At 36.5% G+C, this 16,302-nt stretch overlaps 2 protein-coding genes across 2 annotated transcripts; one reads left to right on the top strand and one right to left on the bottom strand.

Moving 5' to 3' along the window:
* Window positions 1-9,137: 9,137 nt before the first annotated feature.
* On the bottom strand, window positions 9,138-13,050 carry LOC130685925 (N-terminal kinase-like protein). Its single transcript, XM_057509210.1, has 16 exons — window positions 12,803-13,050; window positions 12,591-12,734; window positions 12,397-12,531; window positions 12,257-12,341; window positions 12,038-12,176; window positions 11,873-11,963; window positions 11,554-11,789; window positions 11,409-11,487; window positions 11,127-11,348; window positions 10,952-11,044; window positions 10,743-10,878; window positions 10,475-10,666; window positions 10,129-10,388; window positions 9,906-10,055; window positions 9,626-9,704; window positions 9,138-9,538 (listed from the first exon to the last, which is right to left on the bottom strand). Exons 1-16 carry the CDS (start codon window positions 12,914-12,916, stop codon window positions 9,408-9,410), a joined length of 2,286 nt encoding a protein of 761 aa, XP_057365193.1. The 5' UTR covers window positions 12,917-13,050; the 3' UTR covers window positions 9,138-9,407.
* Window positions 13,051-13,080: 30 nt separating this feature from the next.
* On the top strand, window positions 13,081-15,588 carry LOC130685934 (dynein axonemal assembly factor 1-like). Its single transcript, XM_057509229.2, has 7 exons — window positions 13,081-13,176; window positions 13,248-13,339; window positions 14,013-14,234; window positions 14,880-15,124; window positions 15,190-15,254; window positions 15,316-15,401; window positions 15,470-15,588. Exons 1-7 carry the CDS (start codon window positions 13,118-13,120, stop codon window positions 15,577-15,579), a joined length of 879 nt encoding a protein of 292 aa, XP_057365212.1. The 5' UTR covers window positions 13,081-13,117; the 3' UTR covers window positions 15,580-15,588.
* The last annotated feature ends 714 nt before the right edge of the window (window positions 15,589-16,302 follow it).

Below are 16,302 nucleotides of genomic sequence, written 5' to 3'. Positions count from 1 at the left end.
AGAAGGAGAGGTAATTTATTTAGTTGGTGAGAACACCTAAAGGCCCCCCCCCCCCCCAGAAAAAAAAACGAGTCGATTATCTGCCTATAGCAGGACGGAATATTCACACGCTTCTTTCTATCTTTTTTTTTTTTTTTTCCTCAAAACGGAAAAGGAAAAAAGGATTATATAACAAGCAATGCAATTCTATAGACTCCTCGGCAATGAATAAGGGGTGGATCAAAAAAAGTGAGCCATTCACTTTTTTTTGGGGAGTATTTCCCTCTTTTTTACTGAAACCCCCTTTTTTTTTTTCCAAAAATTTTTCTTTTTTTTTTTTTTTTTTTGCTCTTCCTTCTTTTATCTATGAGAATTTGGACCAAGATTTCCCCAAATTTTTAACAACTCCATATCCTTCTGGAAAACTGTGTTTTTTTTTTCTTTCGTTTCTCCTTTCACAGGCAATAGAATAATAAAGTAGGAGAGAATGGTTCCACTCATCGCATTTGCTATTCATTCTTATTTATTATTATTTTTTTTTCACAGGTAACGTAAGAAGAAAAAAAAACAACTATATAACACCATTTTAATGGTAGGTCACGTATAGATGAGCACAAACTGCTTCATTATCAGTTGGTTAATCGTTTATCAATTAGAAGACCTTCGTCGTTGCCTAAAATGAAAAATACAATCTCATTTGAAGTGCCCCACTTTAAGAGTATGCACGTAACGTGCTCATGGTTTACGCTGTTATCGAAATGGCCATATCTCAAATGAACTCACATTCTTTTTTCTCTAATGTGCAGTTCATGCTTAGCAGCGCTAATGAAACACACAGTGCACAGAAATGTTTTGGTTTGATCGAATTGAACTGGATGCTTACGTGTTTTCGGTAACCGCTATATCAAGTTCGATATGCATTGTTATAACCCCCCATCCTCTAACAAGTTGATAGACGTTCTTTTTCAAAATTGTCTTGTTATAAAAAAAAATAGATTTTTTTTTCCATCCTGGAAAACATCGTGAAACTTCCACCAAGTTACCCAATTTTTGTTTTTAGGGTAAAAAAAAAAAAAATCTATTATAACCCCTTTTTTTTTTGTTCTTCGTCTGGTACCCGTTTACGTGTTATGTGATTCATAAAAAAAGGAAATATCTGAAGGAAAAAAAAAACGAATTCTTTTATGTTCGATTTGTATGAATCTAGTGAACACATGCCGTTTTTGCCCTATTTTTGGTTCCTAAAGAGGGTAATATCTCACGATATTCTTACTTGCCGTAAAACAGGATAAAAGACGAGAAAGACGCTCTCACGCATGAGACAGGGGGGTTACACGGAATAAAAAAAAAAAAAAAATAAATAAAAAAAGGTGTACTTCGTGGAAACGAAAAAAGGGGGTAAATTCATAGGTTTTTACCCCAATTTCTTTTCTTTTTTTTTCAAACTGTTCCGTTGCCATTGTGTTCGAAACTGACAACTCGATTTTTTTTTTGGTGGGTCTTGATTATATATACCCCTTCGGTTTCCTTCTTTTTTTTTTCTTTATATGTTTTCTATTCTCTTTCTGTCTTATCAACTTACCATAAACAAAAAAGTGAAAAGAATTTGTTGAGACGGTTATATAGACCTTGGCTACCTAATGGCATGGCGGCTTAATGCCCTTTATAACACCCTCCTAAAAAAAAAAGGAAAAAATCATTCGACCCCACTTAGTACGTGATAAGTGTACACGGCTCTAAATAATAAGTTGTATATCAATGATTAAATCTGAAAAAAAAAGTGTTTTCATTAAATATTTTCGATAAGAAACGAAATTCTTTGCTTATTGTAATTATAACGAAAAATGGCGACGCTATTTTTCGTGATTGCATTCGTCTTTGGAAGTGATGAGAAACGTAACATTTAAAGACATTTCAAGACCGTCATTTAGTTTTGTGTTAACTATGAAAATGCTCACTGAATCTCGAACGTCTGCACCGACAATTCATTCTTTCATACGGACAAAAGAACGCCGCTTTCCAACTTCGCTCAACTTTGAAAATGTTCGTTTTCGAGTCATCACTTGTGCGCGTGAAGCAACGCGTGTAGGCGTCTTACATGTTTGCCTTTCAAATAAAATAAAATAAAAAAGGTGAAGTGAAGCAAAATGAAGCTGAGTTCGAAGGCGTTCTATCGTTAGTATATAATAACGATGCCTTAGAAAAAAGAAATCTAGTGGAGAGCCAGTTCTTTTTTTCTTTACGTGTGTGGGGACATCCTTCCACTATGGAAGTCCGCTGTCTTTTAACTATAAAAAAAGCGGGGCAAAAATAAAAAAAAAAAAATTAAAATTAAATTGGAATCGGGAGGAAGTAGAGAGAAATATTGGGCCCGGCTCCATTTCGATCTCGGCTTCCGTCTTTTTGAGAGAACGACCCGTTGAAGCAAAGTCGATGGTATATAAACGGCTGAAAAGACATGAAAATCATTCACAGTCTATAGTAGTTAAACATTTCTTTTCTTATTAAAAAAAAAGAGAGACTAAGATGTTAAATCTATTCGTTATTGTAAACGGTAAAAAAAAAAGATAAAAAGCCTGAAATTCGGTGATGGAATTTGCCCAAAAATGAAACGACGTTTTTCAAAAAGAAATGCATTTGCTATAGAAAATCCAATAGAAAATTCTGATTGTTAGTGTACTAAGATTGTTACGTATAGCTACTCGATGATTTAAAAATGATAACTTATCCCCCCCAACTAGCCGGGAAATAGAAACTTGGTCATCTGTAGGACCGAGTCCGTAAGAGGGTTGTCGTGTACAGTTGGTTTTCCCTAAACGTATAACCAATGGGAATTAATATACGAGTAGATATCTAGAGGTCGACAAGACAAACTCATTAAATTAAGATTGCTCCGAAAAATGGGTAAAGGCAAAAGAAGAAGTTAGCTGTATACGCCAAACAGTGCTGCGTGTGGCATATAACGTATAGAAAGCTGGTAATAATAAGACGTATAAGCTAATAATAAGACAACATGTACATTATCCCGAAATAAGAAAGTTCTTGACCCCTCTCACTTTCCTTCGCATGTCTTTGTATATAATGCGGCCACAATTGATCAATGAATCTCGCGCTCAAAAGAAATGAGTGTCTACGTTATCTGGACGCTGTTGTTTTCGGCCAAACTCTTAAAAACTGTGATAATCCTATGCGAAAAGGTGTACAAAAATAAAATGCAATCGATTATTATGTAAAAATCAAGACAATAACGAACGCCGTTGAAACTCTTGAGTTTATCGTTCAAAAAATATCAAATCTCTGAACCTAAAACAGAGGGGGGAAAAAAATCAAACAACAAAATGCGTATAGGTTGGCCGTATTCTTTTATCGCAGAAAACAAGTCCAGCATCGAATGTATTTGCTCTGTACAACATCCGTTGATTTTACGTTATTTATACTTGGAAGAGCATAACGTTACCAAATACACTCTCATCGACGAGAGAGCGCAAAATAAAAGCAAGTGTTACGCAGGCTCGGATGATTATATTCCAGTAGGTGCAACCTAATTCAAAACGGAGCCTCAGCAACGTCTTCTACATGGTAATCGGGCGGATAAAAAAATACAAAACAAAAATTCAAAACAAAATCTGGTCTTTCGCAGCGGGTCGACCCACTAAAGCAAACACGCTATGCACGATTTTTGTGAACACTGCATGTCATATTATCCCCCCATGTACATACGCGCGTATATGTAAAGAAAAATAGCAATCGAGGCACAAAAAAAGAAGGGGGGGGGGGGGAGTTCCATCAATAAACGAATCCGACTTTCCGTACACCTTCGTATGTACTCGATGGACGCACACACACACACACGCAATACGTTTTTATTGACTTAAAAGCATTATCGTATAAGGGCCTTCCTTTTTCAGGCGAAAGCGAATGGGGTATTTACTGATGTAAACGCAGAAATATTTCCGACGTGAATCGCGTGGATTTCTTTGGGCTTTATTTATATACGCGTCCGATCACAAGAGCAACGTGAAAAAAAAAATCTGACTGCAGTTCGTGATATGATATTCATTATTTTGCATTATGCCAACCGAAATGTTTGGCTATCTAAGAAACAGCATCTGTTCGTTTGTTTTGTTTTTTTTTTCTATAAAAGGTAAACATAACACGTACGTATAAGGGCGTTTGTTTATGCCCGGACGAAAATACAGCGAAATGTTGCTAAATGAGTTGCAAATCATCCTCGTTGTATATCGCACCACAAAACGAGGTTTATATACGTGCGCTGTAATATTGTATATGCCTCTACATTTTAGCGAGGGTATAAGGTATGTTGATCTATTATTTAAGAAAATAAAATAAAAAAAAAAAAAAATAAAAAAAATGAAAAAATACATCGATCACGGTAGAGTTCTAATAATACTCTAATCCAGCCAGAATTTTCATTTTTTTATCGCTTGTGGTTGCAGCCAGAAACACATTTGTTCAACGTGTTTGTTTCTGTGTGTTTCTTTTTTTCACATCGAATATAAAGAATTTTAGGTTTCGCTATTGCGGGGAAAATATCAAACACTGCTGGCTTGCCGCGTATCATTTTGATTTATAGTTGGATGATTTACTGAGCAATTACCGGTAAAACCTACAAATTCGTGTGTGTGTCTTGCAATTGAGATGAGAAAAACAAAACAAAAACGAGTCACGTTGAGGCCCTTTCTCGTTTGCTCTCGGCAACCATCGATTATGAGGACGCACAAATGTATATATCAAGATCAATGACTATAAATCTAAATAACTTCAATAAATATACATCAATAATCAGAGACATTAATACATTTAGCAACGGCGATGCGCATCGGCGATCAAAAATGTAATGCATCAAATTTTCATCGGAGGGAAATGCAGCAGATGATCTGGCCATGTTGCACGGCATTTTTATTAAGACTTCGATCATCACAAACACACACAAAAAAAAATTTTTTAATAACCTTCGGTCGATCAACAATGTGAACTTGTGAACCCAAAACAGCGACGCATCATATATATCATAATTCGTGCGAAGCGCACGAGGAAAATTCGAATTCTTAAAATTTTAAATACAAACTGAAACGAATTACCAAAGGCATTTCTTTTCGGCCTGTTTTCAACAGGTCACATAAATACACGTATATATACTGTATTCAAAAGATTTGAATGGTTAAGCCTTAATCCGACAAATAAACGCAACAAGCTTATATATATATATATCGTTGATTGAGTGATCAATTATAGTTACAGAAAAGCACTCGTGACGCAGTTATAAGACATTGTCCGAACAAGTTTTTTTCTTTTTGTTTTTCTTCGGGTGGATAGGGGTTTAACAAGACCAACGACAAAGACCTTTAACGAGCAACCGGAAAACCGATTTGGAATTATCCGCATCCAAGCAAAAAAAAACAAAAAAAAAAAAAAGAGAGAGAGAGAGAGAGAGAGAGAGAGAGAGGACTGGCTAAACAAATGGAAAGAGATGAGAATTTTTTTTTTTGTTTGTTAGCCCAAACAGGAAATTAAGGACGCTCCATTCCTATATATGCTACACCAATTAATAAATACAGTGTATAACAACGCTTGTTTTTTTGCCTCTTTTTGTTTTTCTTTTATCTCATCTCCTTTAAGTCGTTCACGCAGCTGCCCTAATACCATCAATTGGTGGTTTTGCAATTGATCAACACTCGGTACACGACATCCACCGTGATCGCTTCCTAATTTTTTTCTCCCCTCCCTTTTAGAAGTGCTCTTTTGTCTTAATTATTTGAGTAAGTTTTTATTGCTCAGATCTGCTACCGTCCCCGTGAAAAATTGTGTTTTCTTCGAATCGATTAGGCCTACCAGTTAGATGCACTGCTTATGCGATCGCAATATGGAACGTGGAGTTATGACTATAAAGGCTATAAAAATTCATTTTTAAGAAGCCAAAAAGAAAAATAAATAAATGCGTTAATAAATAAAATAAAATGGGAAAGAAAGAAAGATAAATGATGAGGTTTATGTAAGCCAAACTAGGTCTATTACGTTTGGGGGAGAAAAAAAAAGAATGAACATATATATATCGACTAGCTCACCAAGACTTTTTTTTTTTTTGTTTTTTTGGTCTTGACTTTTACCATCTGTAGTAAAAAGGAAAAAGAAAATTATATAGGCGCCTGGTTGCGACAGATAAGTCAACAGTCGTTGGAACCAGGAGAGGGGAAGAACAACGAGAAAACTAAAAGGGAAGTCGGGCACGGAGCAAAAAGAAGGGGGGGAGATCGAATTCCCCGATCGAATTAAAACGCAAACAATGAAGAAGCCTCGCGCATGGGGAAGTCCGATAAAATAAAAAAAAAAAAAAAAATACAGGCACAATCACCATCCCGGACCCAAAGTATAGACTAGAAGAGTCAAGTCAGCAAAAGTGGTTGATTTGATGACATTTCGTCCCTTCCGTATGTTCTTCGAAAAGAAAAGAAAAAAAAAGGACAACAATCGTGATGGGTTAGCGGGGAGGTTGAACAGAATTAAATAAGTTGTTGACCAAATATATATGCTGGGTGCAGTCTCTTGGTCAGCCGGGTTAAATTATATAGGTGACATCTTTTTTCAACATATATACGTAAGAATCTCAAATTGAACGTAAAAAAAATAAGCTTAAATGTAGACTTTTGTCGGCTCTTTTTCGAAATGTAAGCAACTCCAATGGGTAGGCAAAAGGCGTGTTTTGAATACACATTGTGTGTTGTACAATGATTTGCCTTTATGCGTTAGAAAACTCGGCGATCTCTGAGTCCACATTTGATACACGTCTACGTGATGAGGACAATGCGTAGATCAAAAACGCTGAAATAATATACATATTTGATTGCTGATGATTACGCAACATAACTGAATACAATCTAACATCGTGATTTTGTGCAGTTCGGCTTAGCTATAGAATGCGACATTTTGTTGGGACATTCAAAAAAAAATCTCGGCGTTTTTGGAAATAATTCTGAAAAAAAAATGGACTCACCAAAATCGGAGTCCAGACATCAATTCAATGAAGACGAAACTATTCACGAGTTAGTCCATAATTGTTTAACATCAAATGTGTTGTCGTTCTCGCTGATTCATTCTCGCTCTGCCGCTAATCGAAGCAACTGACCGAACGTTCAACAACAGATGATGTACTATAGATATTCAGGAGGCATACCCATGCACATCAAGAACAAAAAAATATTAAGAACTAAAACCCCGTTGAACTATCGAAAGCGGCGATTCACATGGCACGCCAAATCAGAATTACAATACGCTACGTGCTTAACATTATCAGTCTCTCCACGTGTAGCTGATAACAAACGAAAAACAAAATTCTATATGTTGGGTAATCACGCATATCACTCGTATTCCTGTACGCGTTACAAAATGAAAATTTTCGTTTCTTTTTTAACAAGATAAATAACGAACTGTCCATTCTCCGATTTCTGTGCAACTATTTAAAAAAAAAAAAAACAACAACTACAAATCTAGCCGGTTTGGTGATACGGATGTGACGTCATGGCCGGTATCTCAAATAATGGAACACGGTCCATAAAACGCAACGCTGGTGCAATGCAAAACGATAGCCGAAAATGTAAGAAATGTAAGGCGACAAATCGAAAAGAACTGGGAATAGACGATAGAAACGTAGAACCAATTCTAAAATGAAGATTTAGAGTAGATAAGAGTACAGAGTGTGTGGGGTATTGATCGGCTATACTGGACACAACCTACCGGACCCCTCCCTTTCGGCTCTTTCGCCTTCATCATTTCCTTCATCCCTTACACAACGCGGCTAAAAGATCACACTGCCCTTTCGTCAAATGATGTGGCACCCTTAGCGTCACCCCCCCCCTTCCTCCCCTGCTCATAAGAAAAACAGAATAAAATGAAATCCCTTTATCCAGCACTCATCGTCCCCCCTAAAAAGTTGAGAAAAGAACGCCAGCGTGAAAATCAACGTCATCAATAATTTTCGTTTTGCATCTGGTTCAATTTATTTTTTCTTTTTTTACGAAAATTGTTTTTATAGCAGATGGTCAATTCGTTATCCTTGATTTTTATAAATCTACTTGAGACGGTGTGCTGCTGATGGCGGATAGTATAGCTTCCGGCGTTACAGTTCCATCATAATCATATCTTCGTAAACCCATTTCACGCATACGTGAGTGGGGTGAACATGTCACATGATGTGCTCTTAAAAAAAAAATAATAATGGGAATTTCACCATCGCTCTACGGTTGCGTACTTGTTCACCAGCACGGGCTGAAAATGGCGACCAATGAATAGCTCAATAGCAGTGAAGCCCGAGAGGAACTGGGTCGAGAAAGAATGAGAATCATGTTGGGTTTATTCTAAAGTCTGCTTTTTCCTTTGATTACATACATGAATCAAGTCACGTTGCACGCCTTTCATTTCCCGACGTCTCGCTAAAACTGACCGTTGGGTTGCTCGTTCCTCGTGAGAAAATGAGTTCTTTTGCATGCACAACTTGACTCTGGGGTCGTCTGCTAGCATCGTGTAAAGAACATCAATCTGCTTTCACAACATTTTATATCAAAGCCGTCAGATTTTCTTAGCATTTAATCCATTAAAATGTATGCAGTTACATTAGATGGGAATAACTAAAGAACAACGAGACTCCACTGCTAAGCTTGTGAATTTTTATTTTGTATTTGGCCTAAGCTTTTCGTAAACGTGCATAGAACTTTGAATCTCTTCAGTATGTAGCCTAAGTATACCGATGTTCTAATTTGAATATCAAATTGTATGTTTGAATTGGCGTTTCCAGGGTGTACGGCTAAAACGATTTTTATTAAACAATTCCTATTGCTTTCGTAGAACGAACAAGCTTGAATACGGATACAAAGGCACTATGGAGTATATATAGGACACTCAGACTCGGAGTGGAAAATAACTCAATTTACCTGAAAAAAACCTGGCCTTGCGTATTGCGTACATCGAAGACAACTATTTTCAGATTCGCAGAGCAAAGGACACTCATACATAATCTATGTTGTTTCTCGCTATAACTGTGCAGGAAAAATAGCAAGTTAAGCAGTGGTAGAAAAGGAAAAATGATGAGACTTCTACATGCTGAATTGATGGCATTTGACGATTAAAGTTAGTGTTTAGAAAAGTTTGAAAAGAATTCACATGTACTATACAGCACACACATTACACTTCGTGTGCATTAAGCTAAATTCCAGGAAGGGGAAAGCAACACGATGGTCATAACAAGCAATTTGAGTTGCTCGGTTTGCGAACGCCACTTCCCTCAATCCGGGAGTTTGACTCCCGGAATTTGGACAAAGCATTAGTCAATTTCCCACAGCTTTTATAATTATACATTCACTTTTAAACGCACAACGTCCAGATGAAAAATAGTAAGTTGGAATCGGTCAGATGTTTTACATTCTTTTGCCACCTAATTTTAATGCTCCTCCACTGCTAGCTCCTTGGCGTGCACTACGTTTGGCTTCAATTTCTTTTTGCCTTAGAATGCGCTTTTCTTCGCGTTTCTTTCGAGACTCGTCTTTATCTAAAGAACACGATTACGAACGAAAAGTGAGTCGCGAGTCGTTAAATAACAGACTAAAATCTTAACATTGTAAATGAAATTGCGTACCATTGCCTTCTGAAGTAGACCAGTTGTTGGTGTTCCACGTACTTTCCCAAGCACCTTCATCATTCTCTGGGTTTGTATTCTATTGAAAAAGAAATACTTCATTAACGTGTTTTGCCAAGGAGAATTCGTCCAAAGGATCGCCAACCGCATTTTGAATTGATTATTACAGATCTCCCTTAATCCCATTCGGTGAAAACGAATCTTGAAATCAATTGAATACCCAAATGGATTTTTTTTTGTGGACGATACTACACCGAAAACAGAACAGAAATGTTTTTACCATGGGTACCGAAGCTTTCTCACGTATGTTGGTGGCCTTTGTCGCAAAAGATTCTTGTTCGAAATTTTCTATTGGAGCCCAATCTTCTTGAATATCCCATCCGTCGCCGTCTTCCTTATCATCCACGGTATTGCTGGTTAAGGAAAGTTCCTACAAAAGAAAAATAGTTAAACGATGTAAAAAAAAACAAAAAACATTAACTCTTAAAATTGCATGTACGCACATTGATGTTTCCCCATTGTACAGAATCCTCATTAGATTCAGAATCAGGGCGTTTTCTTGTTTCAACAGTAGTTTCAACTGCAGATGGATTCCGCGCACCCGTTGTTGTTTGACTGCCGGCTGGCAATGAAGATCCTTGATCAGGTAACTGGCTGCCTTGGGATTTATAGAATTTTGATGTGACTGCGCTGACGGCCCATCCAGCCCACGTAGACGCCATATCTGTTACATTTGGGCTGGCGTTTGCATTGACATCCGCCTCTATCATAACCAACGGCAGAATTATAATTGACCAACGATGTTAGGAAAACGGAAAGAAAAATATATGTATCTATCAAGAGCTGTACCCATGCACTCCCGCAGAGACGGATCTTCAGATACTTTTTCCAATTTCGAAATAAAGCCTTTAATGACTTTAAAGGCTTGATCGCGCACTTCTCTTTCAGGATCACCCATCAGTACGCACATAGCAGGCAAAACTTGATGGGATATTTGGCTCAGTAGATAATATTGTTGGGTGGCAGCCAATGCTAATATGCCTAAAAAAATAAAAAGGAGATTCCTTTGTTGTTTTACTGTGCCTAATTTTAAATGATAATTTTTGTTGAATTTTACCTCCTATTCGAGCTGGGGGAAATGGGTCTCTCAGAGCCCTAGTAAAGGCTGAAACCAGAACTTTCTGCCTTACTTGCGGATGCAAAAAAGAAGCGACTTTTCCAAGGCAGACAGTTGTATTGGTACGAATACCTCCCTTTAGGTGATGAGAAAAGGAATTGTTAAAGGGGTAATTTATTATAATGGTTGCAAAAGGAAAGCAAAAATACCTGTTCATCTTTCGATTGCAGTCTGGCAAAGTGTTTAAGAACTTCCACATTCAAATTATTATAATTTAACTTTGGCGCTAGAAACATAATTGACTACAGGATGGCCATCGTCCGAATACCAAAAACAAGCCTGATGTTATGAACAAAGAATGGGCATATGAGATCCATAGAATACCTTGACAGTGTGCTCCCTAATAACTGGATTCGAATCTGTGAAACCACTCAAAATGTGTGGAAAGATGTGTTCATTCACAGTAACAGGTAGAAGATGCGTTGAAAATTGTTCCAATTGCTGCAACAATCGCACTCGCGTTGCTCTGTCTGGTGACGAAAATAACTTGACAACGCACGGAACAATTTTTTTTTGGTATTCATCTTCACTTAGAAGGCTCCCTAACTGGAAAGACATGTATCGTTAAACAGCCCACTACAAGGTAGAAAAAAATTCTGATGTTACCTTAAACAGAGGTGTAAGGATAGCTGCCCCAGCATTACCAAATTCAAAGGCATTGATAAGTTGAGGCAAAACTTTATGCCTGTTGTAAATTAAGGATGTTGATTGTATATTTAGATTTTTTTTTCCGTTTTTGAAAACAGTTTACCTAGATAAGTTCTCTGGGAAGCTGTCTAAAAGTGAAGGTAACTTATTGAAAAACTGTGCTTTTTCAGTGTTTTCCTTAATTTGTATCTCCTCCAGGAATAGAAGACATTCAACTAAATCATTATGAAAATAACCTCCGGACTTTCGACAAATGATAAGGACATCGCTCGGATTCGGACGCGAACTTGGATTTGCTCCAACAAGTTCACAATAAACCGATGCCAACTGCTTTGGAATCTGCACACAAAAAAATACTAAGTTAGCTTCTTAGCATGCAAAAAATTATAATGACAAATGCATGAATTTAAAGATGTACTTACATTGCCTATTGCTTTCAATGAAGAAGAGGATTTAAGTGAACCATTGAATACTTCCCAAATAAGGCACCCAAACCCCCACATATCAGCAGACCTTAATGGGCATGGAGATTACAAGTTGTGGAAGGTTCAATATGAGTAGAGATATTAACAACAAAAGAGGTATACCATTTTGTCGCAGATTTGAGTTTAGATGAATCTACTTTCTCTGGTGGGTCATACTTTTCAAAGGATGGCAATATTTTGATTGGTAAGGAATTCATAAGGGATGATGGTGTTGCATTTTCAAAACCTCCAAGCTTCCATTCTGTACAAAAAGTAAGCAGATCAAACATTAAAAGCCAGAAAATAACAATCCATTAAAAATATAATAATAGAGTATCTCACCTCCTGCAGTGTTTACAAGTATATTGCCAAGGCAAATGGAATTGTGTTGCAGGTTCCCATCGTTATTCAAAAATTTCAAAGCACGCTAATGATAAAACTGTTAAATCATTGCTTCTTTTGTTTCCATTCAAACACCTTACCACCACTTGAAAAAGTCCCCATGCTATGAATAACTCTTTTTGTTGTTTTGATTTAGGAAAATCAGTAGAGTAACTGTTCAAATGGAACTGCAAGGGTTCTACATACTCAGTTACTAAATATAAACATTTTTCTGTCTGAAATGCAGACTAAAATCAGTGCAAACCAAAATATGATTTTTAAAAGCTTTGTTAACCTCCAGGCTGTCTATGTAAGTGAGAATGTTAGGATGACGAAGAGTTTTTAGCCTTTTCAGAGCTGATTTGGCAAGCTCTATCTGTGTGTCACTTCCATTTGTTTTTGCATCCAGGATGAATACTGATACAGACTCACCAGTACCCTGATGAAATGCAGATGAAAGGTGTTAATTGAAATCACAATATTGCCCTATTAAAGTGTAATTCTCACCTTTTTCTTCCCTTTGTGAAGTTTCCATAACAAATATTCCTCTGTCCCTGAGACCTGTTCCAGGATCTCATAATTGAACTCTTTAGAAGGATCTCGACTGAAAAATGACCACATAACTGTCAAATACGAAATATTAATAATTACTTTAGAGTACCGCAGACCGAATAATAAAAAATTCGTCAAAAAGCAAATCGTCAATTCAAAATACGAAGACAGCGACACGTCATGAAATGTGACGGGCCAGCCACCTTACGGGAAACCTATGAAGAACAGTTTGGTCGATAATAATAGCCAAGAATCAAGTAAATAAAAGTCATGGAACAAACGGATTGCATCGATTCGCATTCCTCAGTCATCGAAAGTACATTTCCACGGTAATCAGCAAATTATACCATTTTAGCAGTGCACGATATGATAACTTTCAAAGTAAACCGTAAAATTTCAGGATTACAGCTAAATGGCTTCGCAACCACTGTCGGAAAAACGGCTTATACCAGACTCCCCAACTGAACGAAGTATTGTACCTTCAGCATCAAGGTATTTTCTCGATATCTACAAAACTCTTTTATAACTTTAAGATAGAAAAATTGAAAACTTTGTACTTAAAATGGTGCTCAGCATCGAATTAGCCATCTTCGTATCACAAACTGGTCGTTTTTACTACTAGAAGTTAAGATATAACACTGTGTCAAGATTTAAAGCAAATAAAACTAGAATTTGTAATAGAACAATCGAAATAGAATCTGCAACACAGCGCAATTAGAGTTCAGGTTTTCTGGGCTAACGACCATTTTGGCACAAAGATAGCGCTTCTTCATTCGCAATTTGCAAACTGCGAGAAAAGGATCCGAAAATAGCAATTTCTATTACTTCCTAACATTACGTATTCGAATACAAAGAAGCTATAATTAAGTGGAAATAAATATATATTTTGCTAATAGTGATTTGTATTAGCTGTAATAAGGTTTTTTAATAATAACTAGTTCCGGGCGTCGCGAAAATCGTTAAAGCTTTTTTTAAGCAGCCTTTAATTTAAAGCAGTTGTGAACGATAGGCGGCAAAATGCGGGAGGGTAAAATGGGTTAATTTGATGCGTGATTCATTAAAAACCTAACCTATGCTAGTTTTTAGTTATTCACCTACTAACCACACTAGGCCATGGTTAAATGTTTAAAATTCATGTGTATCATGTTTTGTATTTCACTTTTAGGATTCAAATTTATCGAATTACTGGAGGACTATGTTGGGTTAAAATCTCTTTGGTTAGATCACAATTGTATAACAAAGATTACTGGACTACATAATATGAAAAATCTGAAGTGTCTTTTTATCCGGAATAATTGTTTGACGGATTTACGAGGCATTGAATGCCTCGAACAGCTAGTCATCCTGGATGTTTCAAATAACTTACTTACGGAAACGAATGTATTAGGTAGGTGTTTATGAACAATTCTAAGTTAACGTACAGCATTTTCTAAACGCTGATCACGCAAGGAAAAAAAATGAGGCCTATTATCATACAGGCCGAGCTACATAGCGTAAGAGTCCAAACTTCGAAAATACGGCTAGAATTTTGTGTTGTCGCTGGGTATGGATCTTCATGGATAAGTTTCCGCTCACTTCTTTCCAACAGTGTGGTAGCAGAAAAGCAAGAAGAGTACTGTCGAAACAAGCAAATGTGCTCTTTTTTAAAATGAATACAATAAAAAAAATAATGGGACTAATAGAATTTCAAATAAAATATCGAATTTGAAGCTTTGGAGCGCTCCACTGCTTTGAAAAAACGACGACGGGGCGCCCTAGTTTACCCAGAAAAGCCCATCCAACCCACCCAAACCCAGAAATATTCAAAATTGTATTCGAAATTGGACAGAAGTAATTGTATTTTACGTTGACCACTGCCATGCTGCTCCCAAAAATAAGGCCTTTACACAATCGTTATGGAATCCAGTAAGGTTTCGTCAGGAATCATCTATCCAGGGTGAACCATGTTAGCTGCAGCAAAATTTGAGATTTCCGTTTTCCAACCAAATTTATTAATGATGGCTTCCTGATAATACGGCATTTATTGTTTTAGAAGTTTTACCGAATTTAACAACGCTATACGTTGGAAGCAACAAGTTATCGGATACTTCTGGCATTGATTCGCTGGCAAGATGCACATCCTTGAGCACACTTGACTTATCTCGAAATATGTTAAAAGATTCTCAAACTATGTTGAGACTACTCATCAGGATCCGTCAACTCTCTGTTCTGTATTTACACGGAAACCCCCTTGTGAGGAATTTCGAATCCTATCGTGCTGAGATAACTACGCAATGTGTAATGTTTTCATTAAAAAATTAGTGCCACGAAATTTGTTTAATTGAAGACTATTATTTTGATAGAAAAATCTCAAATTTTTGGATGATAAACCAATACGGGAAAACGACCGCTTCTGTGCAAAAGCCTGGTAAACAGTATTTATTTGCTGAAATACTATAAACTGAATAATGACTAGCTTGACGGAATAGGATGAAAACCGGAATGCAAGGTATGAAAGAAGAAAAAATACGTCAAAAGGACGTTGAAGATTTGGAAATGCACGTATATGTAATAGGTAATCTAGTGCATTTTATATGACATATCTAAATAAAACATAACCTTATACAAGCGCATTCGTCACAGGTAAATTTAAACATGAAGATTACAGCGGAAAAAAACATTTGAGTTCTTCTATATCCTTGGGTCAAAAACAAATTGATATAAGCGATATAACTTTTTTAGATCTTGCTTGAAAGGAAAACAATAAAAAATGTTGATGCATTTGATTTACGGTTGACACAGATGTAAATTCAACACATTCAATAACTCCTGCATTCGCTTTTTGATTTGGGAAAAGCCAATGAAAAATCCTGAAATGCGCGACTCCGCATTTTTTAACAATAGCCTATTTTTTCTAGCTTTTTTTTTAAACATTAAGGAATTCCTATCACTCAATCAGGAAAACTACTGGTTCACAATGTATGATCCCACTTCAGAACAAACCTGTTTTCCGTGTTCCTCGTTCAATTTCGAACAGAAACCAAGTGTTTTAATCTAAAGTTGGGTTTTCACCAAACATTGCAAAAATGGGAAGGCTTCCCACTTTTTCAATTTTTCAGAAATTTTAAACCCGACAAAATAAGCCCGACTTTTCCTTTAAAATTTTTTTAAAACGCAATAATCAATAATATACACGATTTAGATTCCAAATTTAACGAGAATAATGTAAATGATATTTAATTTGGCGTGGAATTTATGGTTTTTGAGTAATCTAAAATATTGAAGTAGTTGCGCTATAACAACTTTGATTGCGCATAATTCAAAAACTTCATAAATAAAGGAAAAACTAACACGCCAGTTAGTATAAGCGTCCGATTTTAAGATTATTGTGTGATTTTTGATTAATCCTGAAAGATGTCGCTTTTTTATGATTTTCGTCAAAATAAGAAGGCTATAGCCTTCCCACTTTTTCAAAT

This window comes from Daphnia carinata, chromosome 2, assembly GCF_022539665.2.
Source record: "Daphnia carinata strain CSIRO-1 chromosome 2, CSIRO_AGI_Dcar_HiC_V3, whole genome shotgun sequence".
Lineage (NCBI taxonomy): Eukaryota > Metazoa > Arthropoda > Branchiopoda > Diplostraca > Daphniidae > Daphnia > Daphnia carinata.
The sequence above is the reverse complement of the archived record's forward strand: the minus strand, read 5'-3'. Positions and strand labels throughout refer to the sequence as shown.

Bases quoted from the DNA above. Each gene is read 5' to 3' on its own strand.
- LOC130685925 (XM_057509210.1), bottom strand. From the start codon at position 12,916: ATGTGGTCATTTTTCAGTCGAGATCCTTCTAAAGAGTTCAATTATGAG. The intron at 12,735-12,802 runs GTGAGAATTACA...GCATTTCATCAG, and splicing joins TTCACAAAGGGAAGAAAAAG to GGTACTGGTGAGTCTGTATC. The intron at 10,879-10,951 runs GTATTTTTGCTT...CATCACCTAAAG, and splicing joins TGCAATCGAAAGATGAACAG to GGAGGTATTCGTACCAATAC.
- LOC130685934 (XM_057509229.2), top strand. From the start codon at position 13,118: ATGGAACAAACGGATTGCATCGATTCGCATTCCTCAGTCATCGAAAGT. The intron at 15,125-15,189 runs GTAATGTTTTCA...TTATTTTGATAG, and splicing joins CTGAGATAACTACGCAATGT to AAAAATCTCAAATTTTTGGA. The intron at 15,255-15,315 runs GTAAACAGTATT...TTGACGGAATAG, and splicing joins CGCTTCTGTGCAAAAGCCTG to GATGAAAACCGGAATGCAAG.